Below are 18,834 nucleotides of genomic sequence, written 5' to 3' on the forward strand. Positions count from 1 at the left end.
TCATGACTTGGCTAGTTTAAGAGTACTTGTCAAGGGCACATGCATGCTTGAGCAATAGGACACATGGCAAGAATCTTAACGGCATAGTCTGAAGACACAGAAAGCATACGCTGTTTACAATAAGGAAAAAACCCACTTTCTTCTAAGAACACACACTTCACGGCAGTTTGAGCAAGAAAAGACAAACCTTACATTCCTATTCATTCAGGACTGCTACTGGTATCAGCACTCTAGACACACATGCCACTGTACCAGCATAGATCAAAATGTAATCCTTGCTCTCAAAAGATTCTGTGAGGCTATTTTTGGAAAGTAATATTAGCATTTAAGTGCCCAGATTTGAAGAGGAAACAACAGCCTGAGTGAATCCTAGAAGATCATAAAGGAGACAGGGGAGGGCAGGGAGAGACAAGATAAAACAGCTTGAAGGGATTTAGTGCAGAGACTGGACAGAAGCAATTGTGTAAGGCTCATGAACAGGACACGATTCTGCCTCATTTCCACCCGTTACAACACAATCCTGGCCAGCTAAGAACATTCTCTCTTCTTAAATCCTATTTCAAAATGCTTTTCACAAGTGGTCACTACTCAGGTTCATAATTTTCTACATGGTTGGCTTGAGATCAGAGTTTAGTTTCAGATACGTGAAGTATTAATCTACAAGTGAATTAAACGGGATCTTCTCTCACAACAAAATGCTGCAGAGTGCCAAATGTATAAAAATATTGGCCCTATGTATCACTAACTAGGACTCAAGAAAACCAATGAACCCTGAACTGTCAAATTCTTCTTGAGTATTCCTTTTCTCATAAATGGAACTGTACTATGTTTGTTAAGCAGTCACATATTTGTGGAGGTTTCCTTATTTCTTATCCCTTTAAGATACTTGCCACCTTTTGCAAAACAGGGTTTGAACACAACAAAACCAAGACATACATAGTATGCTGAGTGCCATCCCCCCCCGACCAACAAGTGAAGGGTAAAAATTACACAGTCTAAGATCTCACACGCAGCTGCTAAATTAAGTCTGTGTAAATAAACCCCAGTTACACTATTGCTACTCTTAAAGGGCTCTTATTTGCAGCATCAACATGTTGAAGACACTCCGTCCCTCATTTGTTTCTGGGAACAAGACACGCCTTCACAATCACTGACATTCATTTCTCGGGCAAAGCCTGACCTCATTTCTACCTCATCAAGTTGGGGAATGGACTACAGAGAGACATTTAGGATTGCATAGGTTATTCTCATTGACTTCCTAAAGGGTGCTGCAACTCTTCAAGTTGTTGAGAAATAAAAGCTGTATGATCACACACCTACTGCTGTCAAAGCAATCTTCACTCACATAGCCTGACAATCACTTGGAATTCAGACGCAGAGGAATCAGAATTGTTTAGGTTGGAAAAGACCTTCAAGAGCATCAAGTCCAGCCGTTAACCTAACGCTGCCATCCCACCACTAAACCATGTCCCTAAGCACCTCATCTACACCTCTTTTAAATACCTCCAGGGATGGGGACTCAACCCCTTCCCTGGGCAGCCCATTCCAATGCCTGACAACCCTTTCTGTGAAGAAATTTTTTCTAATGTCTACCCTAAACCTGCCTGGCACAACTTGAGGCCTTTTCCCCTCGTCCTATTGCCCGTTACCAGGAAGAAGAGGCCGACCCCACCTTTCAGGTAGTTGTAGAGGGTGATAAGGTCTCCCCTCAGCCTCCTCTTCTCCAGACTAAACCACCCCAGTTCCCTCAGCCGCTCCTCATCAGACTTGTGCTCCAGACCCCTCACCAGCTTCATTGCTCTCTTCTGGACATGTTCCAGCAACACAACGTCCCTCTTTTATTGCACACCATTCTGTCAACATATAGTTACATGTTCAAAAGAGTCCTTTCCGAAGGTTTCTAACAACCATTTATTTGCAGTCAGTCATTACATAGCTGAGGACACATTTTCCACACCCACATCATAATTTAGGGCCATATAACACAACAGACATTTCATTGTGTGCCCGAGCCTGTGCTACCAATTATGCCAGGACCTTCCCATGTGCCTTTTCTACTTATCTTTTAGCCAAGGTACACCAAGGTCATAACATGTTAGAAGGTGAGCTTGCAGGGTAATGAAGCTTGAGAGTATCAGATATGCTCTATCTGAACACAGGGAAAAGTCAGGAAAGAAATTTGTATGGGAAATGAACAACAAATGACAGCTCTGCCTATACCAGTGTACATGACAACATACCAGTGTACATGACAGATGCAAACAACCAATTTCTAGTTAGCAGTTTAATGATTTTTCAGAGCCATCCCTTTTCCAGAACTCAGGAAAGTGCAACCGAAGCAGAAAAACATGAAATCCTTGAATGAGGGTAAAAGACTCAATTCTCAAACACCCAACCCTGCTAACAACTGTTCTGCATCTTTCATCTAAACTGAAGGTGCTGATGCAGCAGCAAGCAATTGCAAAACAGATTATTCCAGTTCAGGACCCAGTAGTTTTTGCTCTCATATAGCCCAGAACACCTGCCTTTATACAGCAAGTGCTGGGATCCACTCCACATCTCTTGGTGGATGTGGAGGACTCACAATAAGTATGCCAGTTTCATTACGGAAATATTGTTGATAGCAAATAAAAATCTAACTTTTAAGCCATATTTTCTTTTTTGTTCACTGCTATCAGGAAAATTAGGCAATCAAAAAAACATCCAATTTACCAAGTGAGTACTGCCCCCATCTTGTTCCTGCTCCCAAGTAAACACTGCTGCCCATAATTCCCTTCATCCTTATTTCTGCCACAGTGCCACAAGTTTGCTTTTAAACTCAAAAGCATACTCCTGGCTTTCCTAGGCACCCCTTGCATTTTCCCCCCTCCTCCAGAACTGTGTACCCACAGCCACAAAAGGAGACTTCAGACCCAGCCCTAAGAACCACAGTCTTCTGGAGGGCAAGTTTTATAACCAGCCAGGTGATACGAGTAGTGCAAGCAGCTCAGTGGCACAACAGCAGTGGCAAACAGTGGGCTCGCCCTCCATTTATGTTGTTTGCCTTTAGATATGTGAAACTAAGGTTAAACTTTGGAAAGTTAAAGATGCCTGATCATACTGAATTCACCTACAAAGCCAAAAGGGTGACCTGCTGCCCCTCCTTGCTCAGTTGTTATTAACTAGTCTATATAAAATCTCTCCCTACCAGCCAGCACAACTTCACTATGTAATCTCTATTTTTTTTATTTATTTACATAGCGAGTATCTGAGGGGAAACATCACATCCAGTGGTTTACTGGCTCACAGAAGTCACAGCAGGCTAACCTTCTACCCTGATTTCCCAAGTACTAAACAACAATATAAAAAAGTCAACAAGATAATTTTTATCACACAGCAAGCAGGAGTGCAGAGAGGCATACCAGCAGCAAGCCATCTTAATTTAACAGTCACCTCAATCCTAAGATGTAGATTTAGGGGGTAGACAGGTAATCAGATGACATATCAGACCTCCTATGCAAAGGCTCCTTCACAAACAGTTTCATGCAATTCAAAATTGAGGTTATTGGCCAGACCATCTTATGCAATGGAATGATTACAAATCATTTAAAGGACAAACACCTTGAAACCACTTTATCCAATGTGGTTGCACTACATTAGGAACAGGGGGTAAACTCATTAATCTGTAGATTATTAAGCCCTGTGGGATAAGGCAGAGAGCAGAAAGGAAGGGAATGGTAATCAAGGATATTTTGTAAGGAAACACATAAGCACCAGGTCTCTACCAATGAGAAGCCCAGCATGCTGTAGTTTCCCACCAAAAGTACTTGGCATCCGTTTAATTCTGTTCCCCAAAACCTAAGGAAACAGAGACCTGCTCTGCATTGCCTCACAAACCCCCCGAAATTTAGTAAAAACTTGGCATCTACATTAGCACTGTTACCCAAAATTTTCCCCTAATGATTAACTTTTTGATTAATTCCTGCAGAAGTGCAGGACCAGTTTTCCACACCGGTGCAGCAGCAGGACGTCACTGCCAAGCACACCGGTGGAAGAATACCACCTCCTCAAAGTCAGCGCTGCAATTTGTCTTACCCGCCGGTGATAAAACCCAGTCTCTTTCCTCTCCTTCCTTTGGAAAAGCACAGCTGCCAGAAAAGGCAGTACTCTGGGTGGAAAAGGGCCCCGCAGCACCTCATGGAACATGGGGGGAAAAAAAGTCCCGTCGTCTCCACAGAAAATCTGACAGGGAAATGCAGAAAATACAGAGTCCCCGGAGGCCTGGCTGCGAAGGGCTGCTTGCTACAGGCTGGGTCCTGAAGCTTTGTGCAGGACTGGGCTGCGCTCCAGCTGGGAGAAGCGGAGGTGTGGCCTGCACTTGCCAAACCATCCAGTTCAAAACCTCGCTGGCAGGTTTTTCAAATACTGGCAAAAGGCAAGGCAGCAAGCAAGCACCCAACAGGGAAGGCCTGGGTAGGAGGAAGCACCGCTCCGTAATTAAGCCACAACCTTGAAACACCCAGTACGGATTTTCTGTCAGAGTTTCAGCAACCTGGCCTAGGGCTTTGGCCATTTCAAACCCTTCCAGTATACCCTAAAAGAATATTTTTAAAAAGAAAGAAGTTCCCATCTTACAAGCCTGAAGCACAGCTGAATTTGTGATCGACTGGAGCTGTTCAGAGAAGTTTCAGGGAGGCCTGAGTGGAGATGCAATTTGGTCTGCCCTAGGATGTCTCAGAGAAAATTAGTGTACCACCACACCTAACCTCGCGCTATGAGAACAGCCTGCACAAGTGCCCCCCCTTATTCTTATTTCCACATAGCACAGTCTTGATTCTTCCACCAAAAGTTCTTGAAAAATTGTTCAATGGATATAGCGGATTTTTTTTGTGTCTACTGTACTTTAAAAAACATTTCAAGTAGTAAAGGAAATTGTTTACTGGAAGTGATTAGTTTGCTAACAGCTCCTGACAGTTGCCTTGTCTGGAGGTTTTTAGTAAAGAGCTTAAATTGAAGCAGACAATGAAAAAACAAACTTAAGTGTTTCAACAATTAGAAAGTGGCAGAGAATGTACGGAAGCCAGTGATGCAGCATGTCACCAGCTCCGTACAAACATGAGAATGTGACACAGTCTCAGCCAGGTCCCATTCGTTAATCATTTCCTGTCATTACTGTCAGTCACTAGATCATAATTTAAGAAAATGAATAAAAGCGCAGGCACTGACATTTACAACACAAACAAGTTAGTACTAGTTAGCAAATTCACAGACTTACAGTCAAGGCACAGGCAAGAAGCAAACAATACTATTGCAGAACAGCCAGCAACTGCGGGAAAGCTCTCGTGGGGTACTAAATGATATAGTAAAGATAAGACACTGGGCTGAAAAAGCAATTTCTTTGCATTTCTACATACCACATTGAAAGTGAAGGAGTCTCATATTATGTTTTATGTAGCTTAGAAAAATTACAGAACCATAACTGTGATTTATTTAATCTAATGTAGTTCATGACCATAAGTTACAGGAAAATTCAGGCAGCCTCACACAGTAAGATAACATGGAGAAGTCACAGTTATTCTCAACAGTTTATTACAGGCAGCATATAAAACCTGTATTTTTTCTTGTGAGTGCCCAACTGCATTTAAAATCAGGCTTACCTGTCTTCTGAAGTTCCGTCCTCTTACAATGAAATCTTATCAGAGGGTGTCATATTTATAGAATTTCTCTTGCATTTTTCTCTGAAGAAAAACTGAAAGCTCTTTAGAACATATGCATAAGAATTGTTTCATAGTCAACAGATCATCCATTAGCAAACAGTGTTTGCGTGCAGATTTAGCTATCTACAGACACTGTTGACAGCCAACTCAATATCCAAAGAGAAGCTACTTGCATTTGTAATTTCCTAGCAGATCAAGAAAACAAGCAAGCAAAATGGCAACAAAACATGAGGCAAATATGGCGTCACACCTGGTAACTTCACTTCTGCTTGGTTTAGCATCCCCATAGTGATAAAGGTCAATGTATAGCTACATTTCATTAAGTTATTTTTTTTGTCAGCAAACATGAATAAATGAAACCATCACCAACTATGCTATATAGTACTTAAAACATGCATAGATATTGCAAGGGTTGCCTTTTGCTCCCATTAGCAGCACTGAGAGGAGAGCTGAGATGCAGTGACTTGTAGCTGCATACTTAGAAGAGATGAAGATACCAAAGGATGCTATCAAGGTTCCAGTCTGGGGTTTTTTTTGGTGGGTTAGTTTTCTCCAGAAATAGCAGCATATTCAGTTGTCTGACAAGGACACAAAGATTCTTCTTCAGTGTTCTTATCTCCCATTTCTATAGCATGGGAAAACTGAAGATCTACATTCTACTTCCAGCACTAGACTAGTCTATGACCTAAAATTCAAGTAACTGCAAATCTGTGAACCTAAACATTTCCTGATTTAGTCACACAGAGCTCAACATCCCTCCCCACCTAGAAATAGCATACTACCACTCAAAAAAAAAATTATCAGTAATTTTAGTGTTCTCTAATAAGTACATATTTAATGGTATAAGACTTTCAAAAACATTCTTCAAAGAGAGAATACAAAAGTGGTTTTAGTAAGATACTGAGAACATTCACAAGCATACTATAAACCTGGAGATCTAAAAAACAAAGTTGAAAAGTGATGACAGCTCTCATGACATAGCCTCATTTGAGTTACACATATTAAAGCAGGAGTGATACCGGGAACCCCTGCCTTGGGTCTGACTTCCAGCAGAAAGTGAGGACTAATATATAAAAACATTTACAGCAGCCCAGAGAAGCTTAACTATACAATGATTGAAACACACACTGGTTCACAATATTTATTACAATCTATTGCTTTAGAGAAACCTGCTGTATGGTTAGTAAACCCAAACCACATTATAAGAAACAAACAAAAAAAAATTACATCACAAACCACATCTCTGTAAAAGGTATGCGATGTCGGTGAACAGAGGCACAACCTCAACTGTGAAAGTAAGAGCACAATGAAGATCCTCATATGTGAATACAGCTCTCCTGGTAGCAGATAATGAAGGTAAATAAAAGTCAGACTAACAGTACTAAAACATAAGATAGGTAAAAATCAGACCAATATTATTATATCTGTGTACAAAGAATACAGGGCCTTTTTAAATACCCTTCTTTCATTCTCAATGACCTGTAAACACAACTCTCCCAAACCATCTTCCCTCTGTACCTGAACTAGTATATAAAGATCTATACAGAATGTGCAAATCCAATATAAGTATTTTTAGTCTCTCTCCTTCAAATAGAAGAAATACAAGGTTAAAAATATTAACACCACAGATTCCCTCTACCCAGCCTCTGCAGAAAGATGTATCAGTAGCAATACTGCCCAAGACATCCAAGTACAGTAGTAGCAAAACACTGAACCAAGAAATCCATAAGAATGCATGGCATATGCACAAGAAATACAAACATATGGAAAGGGAAAAAAAATAGTTATCAAGGGAAACTACTAACACTGGCAAATTAAAATTAATTAGGACTTGTCAGCCTACAAGAGATCAGTTCCTAAAAAACAGTCACATAACAATGGCTTAAGTAAACCTATAATGCTCACCGAGATCCAGTTACACCTTAGGTAAACAGGCTTTATTAGTCTACTTGTTCATTAAGAGGGGGTATCTGGTAGGTACATGCCATGCTCCATGCTATTTAATAACTACATATTTGTAAGTATTGCTAAACCAGGAAGTTGGGAGTCAGATATCCAGATACTGGGTTATTTGCTACTGCTGCCTTTTCATTACCACTGCACAGATTCTTTCTGCACTGATCAAGCCTTTTAATACCCCTCATACCAATCTGCTATAGATTAAAGTTTGTGGAAAAATAAGTTAGACAAAAATATTACAGCCTACAAGGAGTATGGTACAATCTAGTTTTTGTAGTTAAGCCTTCTGGCCCAAGAGTAACTTAAGAACAGTACCAGCCTGAGCAGAACACAGTTCTAGAGCATTTAAGATAGAGAGATGTTGAAATAGTCTGGATTTTACTTCGATGCTGGAAAGTGAACCAGAGACCGAAGAACTTTATATACACAAATCTCAAGTGTAGTCTAGAAGCTCAAGCAATAACTACAGTTCACTCACTTCAGAAGTTGCTTTACAGAGTGTTCTTTGCTTTTTGGTACGAGTGCAGATGTGAACTTCTTAGAATAGTCTCTGAGCTTCCACTCATGCTAAGAGTGAACAAATTCAGTGCAAACAACACCCAGGTTAATTCAATTTACGGCTCTCAAACTAAGGTAAAAAGAAAAAAATGCTTACTAGTAATATCTACTGTTTGTTTGACTACCTCCTGTGGAACTTCTGCTTATCAGAAGGTCAGGACATAACACTGAATATCAATAAAAAGATTCCTTTGGCCAGCATTTAAACATTCCCATTATTGAGATGAAAGTGAAATTTTATTTTCTAGGTCTAGAAACAGATACAGAAGCCTTATCTGTGTCAGACACCTGGTGATCTCCATGCAACACTGATACAGCTGCAAAGACTTTAAAGGAATTTTCTTTTTTGAAAGAACTATTTACAAACAAGGCCAAATCACAATGTTGTCACCCTATGGAAGTAAGTTTCATAGTAAAACTTGACTTGTGTTGAATGCCCAACAGTTGTCTAACAACTCATTCGCAAGGTTGGAGTGCAATACAAAAGTCACTACAAAAATCAGTTTCTGTTCTTCATCTGAGTACTGAGAGGTTCAGTGTAGTTGCCAGCACTATAACAACATGGTTAAAGTCGTTTTCTAGTAAATCGATATTGCCAGATAAGTACTGTCAGTCCACAATTACAATTGACTTCCACCCAGTATAAGAGAACCTAGCAACAAGCCTCAAAAATCTCAGAGGCATCAACTTCTTAAGTCGTCAGTTCTGAATTTCATATGAATGTTGGGATTATTGACCATGACAAGGTCAGGTGTCCAACGTGTTGACTTCTTTGGAGCAGAAATAATGCACAACTATTGCATTAGGGTATCGAGCAAATGCACTGTAAAGAGACAGAACACACACAAAAAAAAAATCAACTGTCAACACAAACAAGGAGGTTTTGCTATTGAAACAAGAACATTCAAGTTGTGTCAGAATCAGAAAAACATACTTACACAAAAGTGACACTTCAGTGTTTAAATTACAGCCTGAATATATTCTTGAGAAAACCAGACAAAAGAATTCTACGGATTTTGTAAGACTATCATTTAAAAAAAAAGTATCTATTTTCATTTCTATAGGCATACTACTTGGAAGTCACTGGTAACAAATTAAAGACTAAGTGATATACTGACACCATTGACCTTCAAAACCTTGTTGAGCTTAACAGCATTAGAAAAATCCTAGACAACTAATAGAATACTGAATATGCAAATTTAAGACACAAACAACAAAAAATTGAGTATGCACAGCAGTAAGTACATTTAGACCTATATTGATTAAAATGTTTTGGAATAAGAACCTTTCCCTATCATTGTGAATGCTCCTGATATTTCAGAAGGGTTCACATCAGCAAGAGAAACGATTAAGCTAGTCATGTGGCATTTCACTAGAGTTCAAAGAGGAAAAAGAAAAAATGCAAATAAAATTTGCATTCTATACCAATGCATAATTACCGACTAGGAACGGCAGAAGAAAAGTTATTGGCTTCCAGTTATCACGTGAATTAGTTCTACTTTTAAATGTCCCAAGACAATTAGGCTACAAAAATGTAATCAGCCAGGGAACCACAAAGCCATCAGATATAGAAAACTGTTACACATGTATCTTAGTTTGAGATTCTTTGTATCATCTTTCCTAATTCTAGTTAAGATGCAGGTGGTAGGCAGTGTTCTTAGAAAATTTTCCAAATGAAGTATGAGAAGTTATTTTCTGCCTTCTAGAGCTGTGAAGTACGAAGTCTTATGAGTTTCTGAAGGGATTTTATTCTCATTGTTGAAAGCAGGATTAAACTCTTGCAATAAACTTCACTGACTAAAGCTCTGATGTTTTTCCCAGCCACCCAGTTGAGTGATGTAATTTCCAATTCATACACTATTTAAATGTCACCCTCATACCACTGTTCTCTCTGTATACATACACATTCCAAGTTTTGCAACATTAAGTGTACAAGATTCATATTTGATTCAGTTGCCCAAGCTTTAAGACTCTCTCACCTGTTACCTATCTTCTTTTTACATACAGTGCACACCTTCTCCTCTGTAATAATGCACTTCACTTGCTGATGCAAGATCCGCTCCTCCTGGACCTATAGAAGAATAAAAAAAAAAAAAAATCAAGAAATAGAATTACTCAAAAAGCAATGCCACACCACAGCTCCCTTCTAGTCTGGTGAAGCTGAAACCTGTCACAACATTCAGCGGCTATATCTACATTAGCAAGTTGTACAGCACAAAAGAAGCAGGTCTGTAGAGCAGAGCAGGTGGTGTTGAACACCCAACACCCACACTACATAAATTGCAGCATTTTACTTTCAACTTAGTCTGGTCCGCAGACTAAGGCATTCTAACTAACCACTAAGGGGCATTCAGGTGAACTACTGAAGTGTATCATCTGGTTTGGTTTATTTGAAAGAAATCCAGTCCATGCTCTCAGAGATCATCCTGCAATGCAGATGCACAGTCAGTCCAGAGACTCACAGCAAAAGCACACACCTCATCCAAACTGAAATGAGCATACTTGTTATCTCCCAATGAAGGGACAATCAATCTGCTTGATGCACATCGAATTTCTACTTGATGCACATCTACTAGTTTCAGGCACACTACAGCACCATCTAGAGGACACACATTCTGTATAAGGAACAGGTAATTTAAATATTGAGAATCAGTTTTAAAATGCCATTCCCATAAACTACAGATGGTGGGTACTTACCCTCAGAAACTCAGCATGGAGAAGATTCTTGAGTACTTGATTAAATCTTTTCTTCTGGGCATTTTCTTCAAGGACTTTCTCCAAGAAGATCCGAATCTCACTAATCTGTGTATTTGCTGGGAGTAAGTTTATTGCCTGGAGCAAAATATACTTAGTTAGGAAAAATAAAAAACAGAACGAAATAGAGTAGAAAACTGACACAGAAATTTAGCTTGACACTGTTACAGTCTGTTCACTTGCCTACTCTCTACCTTCGGCCACCAGTACAAACCAAGTACCTAAAAGCTGTTCTTACCTTGGTGGTATCCAGTTTGCTGTGATGTAGTTCCAAAACCTGCAGAGCAGCCTGCAGATTGGCTTGAGGCTCCAGCACTTCCATCTTGATTGGTCCCAGGCAATGAACGCTAGGTGGGGAGAGATACATCCGGAGCAGTGACAGATAGACCTGTTGCACACAAAAGGAAAATTCTGAAACCACTGCACACATCCACAACTGACAGTACTACTAGAAGCCTGTAGCAGTACTAGTGAGTTTCACCCATACCATTCAAAACTCTGAAGTGCTCATTTAAACAGCTCTTACCTTAAAACAACAAAAACTGAAAGGTATCAATGATGTTCAATGCCATTTAAGACTTACATTCTACACTAAAGTTTTTCTGTGAAAGTAATTTTAACCACACCTCCCTCACCTTACATAACTTGTTCATAATCTTTAGAAACCAACACTTCACTGCCTTTTAACATTAACTTTTCTGTAGAGGTATGTGGAATACACACACAGTATTTTATCTTCTGAACTTACTCACAACTTTAGCTACTGAACACATGCTCAAATCCAGTGATACAATAACATTCTCCGCATAAAAAACACATTAAAAAACCCAATAAAAATATCAGTCATCTAATAATTCCTAAATTTCAAGACCTTATACACAGGTTTCTGTCCACCTAAACAAACCCTGAAAAAGTCTATACAGAGCAAAAGCTTTGAACTCCCTAACATCGTATGAATAGTCTAATACTTCTACTGAAAAGGAAGACTGCAAAGATGAAGTTACTTACATCTTTGTTACCATCTTTGTTTCTGTCATAATGTTTATGGCAGTAGCTAGAACAGAGAAGAACAAAGTGAAATGCAGGGACAGTTTTGGAACCCAGAGAATCAGTTCACAGAAATTAACATTTAAAAGCTTTGATTACTGAAGCCATCCAAGTTGGGTGACCACACATCCAATTCTGATCAATTAATCAAGTTGCACAACAAAATTACACCATTTACTCTGCATTACAATGCTAAGAAAAAGGGAGGTTTTCTGCAAGTCTCTCACTTCTAACCAACTTAAAAGCTTTCATGCAGAAATGAAATTTAATTCAGCTGTGCAAAAAAAGGGGAAAAATGTCTCCAATCAACACATCATAGCATAAGAATATATGTGTAGATATATCTAGTTACTGTATCTGAATGACAAAGAGAAGGTGTTTGTTAGTCTAGACTGAGTACCAGGGTTGAATGTCTACTAACAGGCATTTGCTGATATTAGCTTTACAAGAAGCTACATTGAACGGGCCTCAATGTTCAGATATACCTGCCAGTATCAGTTATTTCTATTCTCATCTAAGTACTTCAGATTCATGCAGAAGGTTCCCTGACACGATACATCTAGCAAAATGCCATATCTTTACTAGAGAGGACTCTGCTAACTGAAGGAGCTTAACTTTGCCTCTGGGCTAGCTAGTGAATGTGTCTCAAAAGAGAACAGAAGCAAAACAACTTAGAAGTTCACAAGCTAAGGACAGGTGGAAACACAGAACTCACTGATGACAGTCATATTGCTCTAAAGAGCAGTGACAGAAGAGCAGGAAAAGCAGCATCATCTGTAATGAACAGACACCTGGAAGAGCCAGAAGTCAAGTAAACATGGAAACCCAGAAGATCCTGAAGGCTTACGGTGTTCATGCACCACATACAGCAACATTTCACTACATATCCTATCCACAGGGCAGTGAGTAAAAAAATGAAAAAAAAAAAAGAAATTCTTACTTTTCAGCCATGTTGGTGTCCTTCAAAATATGAACATAAATAAACAGAGCTTGCTCATGCTTCCCCATACGACCCAAGAGCAGAGCACGTTCTTCTAGGAGACCTGGTGATAGCATGAAGGATTAGTCAATAGCTACATAAAGAAATGACAATAAGTTCCATTAGTGACCAGACTAACAGAAGGAACTACAGTCTGAGCACATATTAACGTTACACTGAGACTGTAAGCCTACTTCACACTAGTCTCAGCAACATTTTATGAATTCTTAAGTAACCTTAAGATATAAAAAACTTCAGATCTGTTGAGCAATTCAGGCTCATCAAAAAATTCGGCTAAATATTTAAGTGATGGGAGATGCCATAAGGTCTTAGGCCAACAGTTACAGGAATCCTGCAGAGACAGGTAAACACAACTGTGCCAGCAAAACCAGAGTTAGTATACACACCAGTGGCCTACACCTACAGATACAGCCATCTTTTCTGTTTCTAGTTACCATGATTCTACAACAAGTGAGAAGGTTTTGCTGTACAATGCCATAAGCTACAGTTTAGTTATTGTATGGAAACTGAACTCACCATCAAAGGGGAAGTCACTAATTAGTCGGCTAGGTTCATACCAGCTAGACTTCTCCAAAAAAAGTAGAAGCTTTTTCCGGTAATCCCCCAAGTCTCCTCCTTCCTCCCCAGCAGGCACTGGAGTTTTATCTGTGTGGAAGAAAACAACATAAGCTATGCTAAGGCAACCATTTCACTGCCCTAGAACACAGAAGAAGATAAACAGATTATTAGGAGGAGGAACCAAATATTGATGGAATTGTTATATGGGCTGGGATTCTGGTGCCCCTGTCAAATTACTTCAGCTCACTAAAACACATCAAGTGGCTGGTTAAACAATGGACTCAGTTATTCAAGACCCTTCTCTACCCTTTACGTGTTGAATTCAGGGAGAAGTAGCTGTCATTACACTGGATCATGAAAGAACTCTCACTTAGTCCCTTAAGATCTCTAGGGAGGCAATAAACCGGACTTCCCAAAAAACGCACAACTTTTGTTGTTCTAGTTCCTTCATCACTTGGGATATCTTCTTTGGGATATGAACAGGGAAGGCTTACAGCAATACACTGTGAAGGCTCCCCTGTGCTGTCCCATGCCCCTGGTCTTCCCACCAGAAAAGGCTAAACATACCTGCAGGGAAAGAATTGAGATATTCTTTCATTAAGCCCTGCACTTTCTCACAGTACAGCTGGATCAGACAGTTGTGAAAGTCTGCACCGGTTTCTTCCCAGACATGAATGATGTGTTCCTGTAAGTACATGTTCAGGTCAGTTATAGAAGCTTCCTCTGGGAAGTAATTTGTTACAAGCAAGCAACAATTCCACACTTGCTTTTACCATGCTTGACTTCAGGATTTCATGTATTTTAACTATTTTTTCTTTGCACAACTTATGGCAAAGCCAACATTCTCTGAGACAGCATCAGGCTCCAATGCCTGGAAGAGTTGAATCTGTACTAGTACAGATTGAGTTCTTACCAGATAAGGAATAGTCAAGCTTTTAAAATTTTCTATCAAGAAACTGAGCACTTTGTCTCGTGGCAAAGCTTCCACTTCAGGGAGGTCTTCTGTAAATATCTGTAAACAAAAATTTATTCACAGAATGGTGATATTTCTTTTTTCATTTAAGACCATAGTATATTTTCTCTGAGGCACTGATGGCCAGCATATCATTGCTTATGTCCAAAGATAAGCACAAGAAGTATAAAAAAAAAAAAAAACCTGAGTGGTTTATTTAGGCACTCAGAGGCTATCTCATTTCTCAAAGTATTAACAAACAACCCCACTTCTGCCTTAGTTAACCCTCTTCCTTTACAGTGCCCAACACCTCCCAAATATAGGAAAAGCGAAAATAAGAAAGGCAAATTGAATACTGAAATTTCAAATGTTAATCAGGCTCTTGTGCAAAAAGCATATCAACAACATTAATATTGTATCAAAGGTTCCTAGATACTTATTACTAAATAAGGTATTCCAAGAATAGAAAAGCATGAGAAAAACTGTCCTGCTCTATGATTGCTGCTAATCTTACCACAGTACCAAACACAGAAAATATGAATTACATATTTAATTGGATTTAGCATTAATACATGGCTTCTTACACTGAGTTCTCCCAATTCCATACACTGCATTAAGAATCTCACTGGCAAGGCGCCCATTTCAACCACGCTTACCTTCAGTCCATCTTCAGGAAAATCTCTCAGCACCCAGATAGAGTAGGAAAATACCAAGCGCAAGTTCTCTGTACCTAAAATACAAAAAAGCAGCAGCGCTCAGTGTTAAAATCCTAAAGATCTTATCTACTCACAACACAAGCAGATGCTTTCAGAGCCAGCAAAGCTTAATTTACAGGAGAATCCAGTTCATTTTTTTCCCCCCCGCTCAAGTCAAGCAAATTGTACATTCCAGGCTGAAGCCACAATTTCATTACTTTGCAAACATAATTTTAACATTAAAATGATTGAACAAGAATTAACTGAAATACTAAGTGCCACCAAACAAACAATTCAGACCAAAACCAAACTCAGTTGTCTTTATCAGAAAGTTTCTACCCTAATTAAAAAAAAAAAAAAAAAAAGGAAGTGCAAAAAGACTAATTCACTTGTCTAATTTCCTTCAGCCCATTTCCAGCCTGCCAGTCTAATGACTTCTGTAGCAAAGCATCAAATACTTCATAACAAGCAGTAAAGCATCATAGTACTGAAGTTATTGGCATGGAAACTACATGACAGGTAATAACTTCTCAGCTTTTAAGAAAATTTAGGACCTGCCTCTTTAAAAGAATACTTTCAGTTGGACTATTTGGTTTACAAAGTTTAGAAAACATTTTAGAAAAACATGACTTTCCCCTCACTCTCCTGATCAGAACCCACTGAGGCATTCACTGCCCCAACAACGCAACAACATAACTATCCAAGAAACAGAAACCTACACCAACCATATAAAAAAGCAGCCACTGTTTGCTTTTCTTCATCCCACAATATCATCAGGAGTAAGTTACTTTTTAAATATTTAAAACAAGCAGCATCTTCACAGTAGCAGTACTTTAAAAACCAGAAGATGAGCACTATGAAATAAAACAATTGAAATAGCCCCGAGAAGAGCCAGTTTCCAAGTTTCGGAAACAAAACGGTGACTTGGCAAATGGCACTAAGGTCACATGTCTGCATTTTGCTGAACTTCAGTCAACTTTGAGTTAACAGGGCATTGTATGGTAATGTGTTTGCTAGCCTCCCTGAGAAAATTTAAATAAAGGACAGGGCAAATCATGGCATTACATTCTCATGTAGAACAACAGACAGAAGAGAAAAATCTAACTCCTTATAAACAGGTGTGAAATTAATTTGAATAACTCATTTCCAAGCACTGACCAATTTGCCTCGGCTGAAATCACAACAAAAATCGATCATGAAGTTACAGCCTACTCAAAACACTCAAGGCAGCAGCAGCAGGAGAAAAGGAACTCATCAAGTAACTACCAAAGCTTATAGATCAGAATACTCGAAGGCCAACATCACGTTACACCACAAAACAACTGGTTCCCTCAGCACATTAACATTCAGCTGCATGGGGATTTACACTGAAGACCACAGGCAAGGGTGTTTTGTGCTGCTAGAATTAAAGTTTAGAAATTCAGTGTCTGCTTTCTTAGCAACAAATCCCTAATTTGAATACGAGCTATAATAGGAAGAAGTTCTGTATAACACTATTTTAACAGATAAGGAATACTGTAATACAGAACATTACCTACCACCCAGTCATTCTCCTGTGCCTAACTCTGCACAGATAAAGTATATTTTTCATGGGCATAGCAAATGACAGAATTAACAATCAATATTTGCTTTGATGCAATAAACAGTAAGTGCTTACTCTGTTGATACACGGCAAATTATCAAACCCAAATCAGTAATACATACTTGACAACTTAAAAGACCACAGCTACAAGCCTGGATAAAATTTTCTGTAATTACCTGAGAGCTATGTAATGACATTCATTAAAAGCCCAAAAACCTATAGACAAGAGATGACTAAAGAATAGAAGTGAAAGCAACTTCCTTCAGAATAGAAGTGAAAGCAACTCAAGATACATCCCACAATTTTTTTTTAAATTAAAAAAGATAATTCATTATTACTTTCATTAGAAGCTCATAACTACAGAAGCCTCACCAAAGGGGAAGCAGAGGGAAAAATCTGGAGAAAACCCATAATCTGAAATGCTTTTATCATGTTATTTAAGGACTACCAGAAATGATTTATCAATTAATCAAGGCAGAATGGGTAGTGGAGTTAAAAACAGACAGGGTATTACATTTCTGCTATTTACTTGGTGGGGAAGCTGCAAGTGACACTAGCAAAAATCATTCCATTTATTAGCAATAGTCAGCTTTCTAGATTGTTTCCACTGTATTTCACTACTCTGAAGTGAACAGACCCAAATATTGTTTATCAATTTTAAAGGACTTAGCAAGAAGCATACAGGAAAACTGATTTTTCAGGACCTCCTGAAAAATCAGAGAAGCTCTAGAAGACTAAAAGAAATCTAGCAAGCTGCCAAGATGTTAGAAAAGTATTCCAGACAACTTGGATAATTATAGGTCTTCAGCATCATCAGTCTCAGGTAAAACAAATAACAGTTGGCAAAGACCAATCGAGATTTTTTTTTTTTTTAAATCAGATTAGAAGTTTGTTTTGTAAAGCTGTACACTGAATATAACATACCTACACTTCTCTAAGACGAGTGACAGTACCAAATGACACCAATGAACGAGAAGTGTAAGAGATACATGGCACAAACAGGAAGGGTCTCAATGTCATTGTAAGTAATGTATCATTGAATAAGCACACTGCTAAGAGAAGCCAACAGGAGTACTTAAAAGAAGTAATGGGGGGCAGGGAGGAAATAAAACTTTGCCAGCAGTGTAAGACTAGGAGATGAACAAAGGTATTTTCCTCATAAACTACTCTGTTCTAAACTAGTAGTGTGATACATTTTAGAGTTGTGCATTTAGAAATATTACTGGATGGGAGGGGACTATTCTCAAAAGTAGCAAAACCAAAAAAGGACTTAAGAGTTCACAATGAATAGTCAATGAAGCAAGTTCCTACCATGATGCTGTGACCAGCAACTACAACTGTTAGGTCACAACCTATATCTACTTATACACAGAAAACAAAAACTTTATATAGGATTCTTCATCTCAGGAAAGATACCACAAGACCCAGCAACTGGAAGTTAGATTTTCAGCTGAAAGGCCTAACCCACAAGTTAGACTTTCCTTTTGTCAGTGATGCCAAATCATCACTGGAAGAAAAATTCAATATACTATGGCATATTTTCTACCAAAGGAAATTTTTATCAAAAATAAGGAATGTTTTCCAGTAAGAAAGTCGAGTTTCAATGAGACCCTCATGAACTAATCCTTGAAGTTTGCATTATGCAAGAAACCAGACAAGACGACAAGGATACCCTTTAGCTTGTTAAGTGTCTAACAAGTTGCGGAACCGTAGAATAACCGCTAAGCCCAAAAAGAGTAAAACATTCACAAAAACAATGCTCTCCTTCACACTCACCCAAATGCTGCAGATATTGCACCGTCCTCTCATGACCCTTCAAAGGTGAGTTGGCTTTCTTTGACTGATCCACCAGTACCTGTAATGCTTTCAGAAAAACAAAGAAGTTCGTTCCTTGTAACCACAAGTATCATTCCAACTGGAACCACAAAAAAGTGCTTTCTTCCGGTTCTGCTACCAGAGACAAAAATAAGTTTTGTTTTAAACACAGAGCCCAAACAGGTAACGGGAACAAAGACCGATTTAATCACAAGACA

General features: G+C 38.9%; 2 protein-coding genes across 2 annotated transcripts in view; both read right to left on the reverse strand.

The window, feature by feature from the left end:
* PLA2G4F (phospholipase A2 group IVF) overlaps positions 1 to 5,346 on the reverse strand; it is a 27,661-nt gene extending 22,315 nt beyond the window's left edge. Inside the window, exon 1 of the mRNA XM_009640229.2 lies at positions 4,075 to 5,346. Within this exon, the coding sequence (XP_009638524.1) occupies positions 4,075 to 4,185 (111 nt within the window). The 5' untranslated portion in view covers positions 4,186 to 5,346. The remainder of the gene's footprint in view (positions 1 to 4,074) is intronic.
* Positions 5,347 to 5,411: 65 nt separating this feature from the next.
* The window catches only part of VPS39 (VPS39 subunit of HOPS complex), a 28,357-nt gene continuing 14,934 nt past the window's right edge, over positions 5,412 to 18,834 (reverse strand). Inside the window, exons 15-25 of the mRNA XM_009640260.2 lie at positions 18,578 to 18,664; positions 15,181 to 15,254; positions 14,486 to 14,584; positions 14,140 to 14,257; positions 13,531 to 13,659; positions 12,955 to 13,057; positions 11,976 to 12,021; positions 11,206 to 11,355; positions 10,911 to 11,045; positions 10,193 to 10,284; positions 5,412 to 9,036 (exon numbers count right to left, since the gene is read on the reverse strand). Coding sequence (XP_009638555.1) covers positions 8,961 to 9,036; positions 10,193 to 10,284; positions 10,911 to 11,045; positions 11,206 to 11,355; positions 11,976 to 12,021; positions 12,955 to 13,057; positions 13,531 to 13,659; positions 14,140 to 14,257; positions 14,486 to 14,584; positions 15,181 to 15,254; positions 18,578 to 18,664 — 1,109 coding nt within the window. The 3' untranslated portion in view covers positions 5,412 to 8,960. The remainder of the gene's footprint in view (positions 9,037 to 10,192; positions 10,285 to 10,910; positions 11,046 to 11,205; positions 11,356 to 11,975; positions 12,022 to 12,954; positions 13,058 to 13,530; positions 13,660 to 14,139; positions 14,258 to 14,485; positions 14,585 to 15,180; positions 15,255 to 18,577; positions 18,665 to 18,834) is intronic.

The sequence above is a fragment of the Egretta garzetta genome, unplaced genomic scaffold, assembly GCF_000687185.1.
Source record: "Egretta garzetta isolate BGI_Z169 unplaced genomic scaffold, ASM68718v1 scaffold526, whole genome shotgun sequence".
In the NCBI taxonomy this organism is placed as follows: domain Eukaryota; kingdom Metazoa; phylum Chordata; class Aves; order Pelecaniformes; family Ardeidae; genus Egretta; species Egretta garzetta.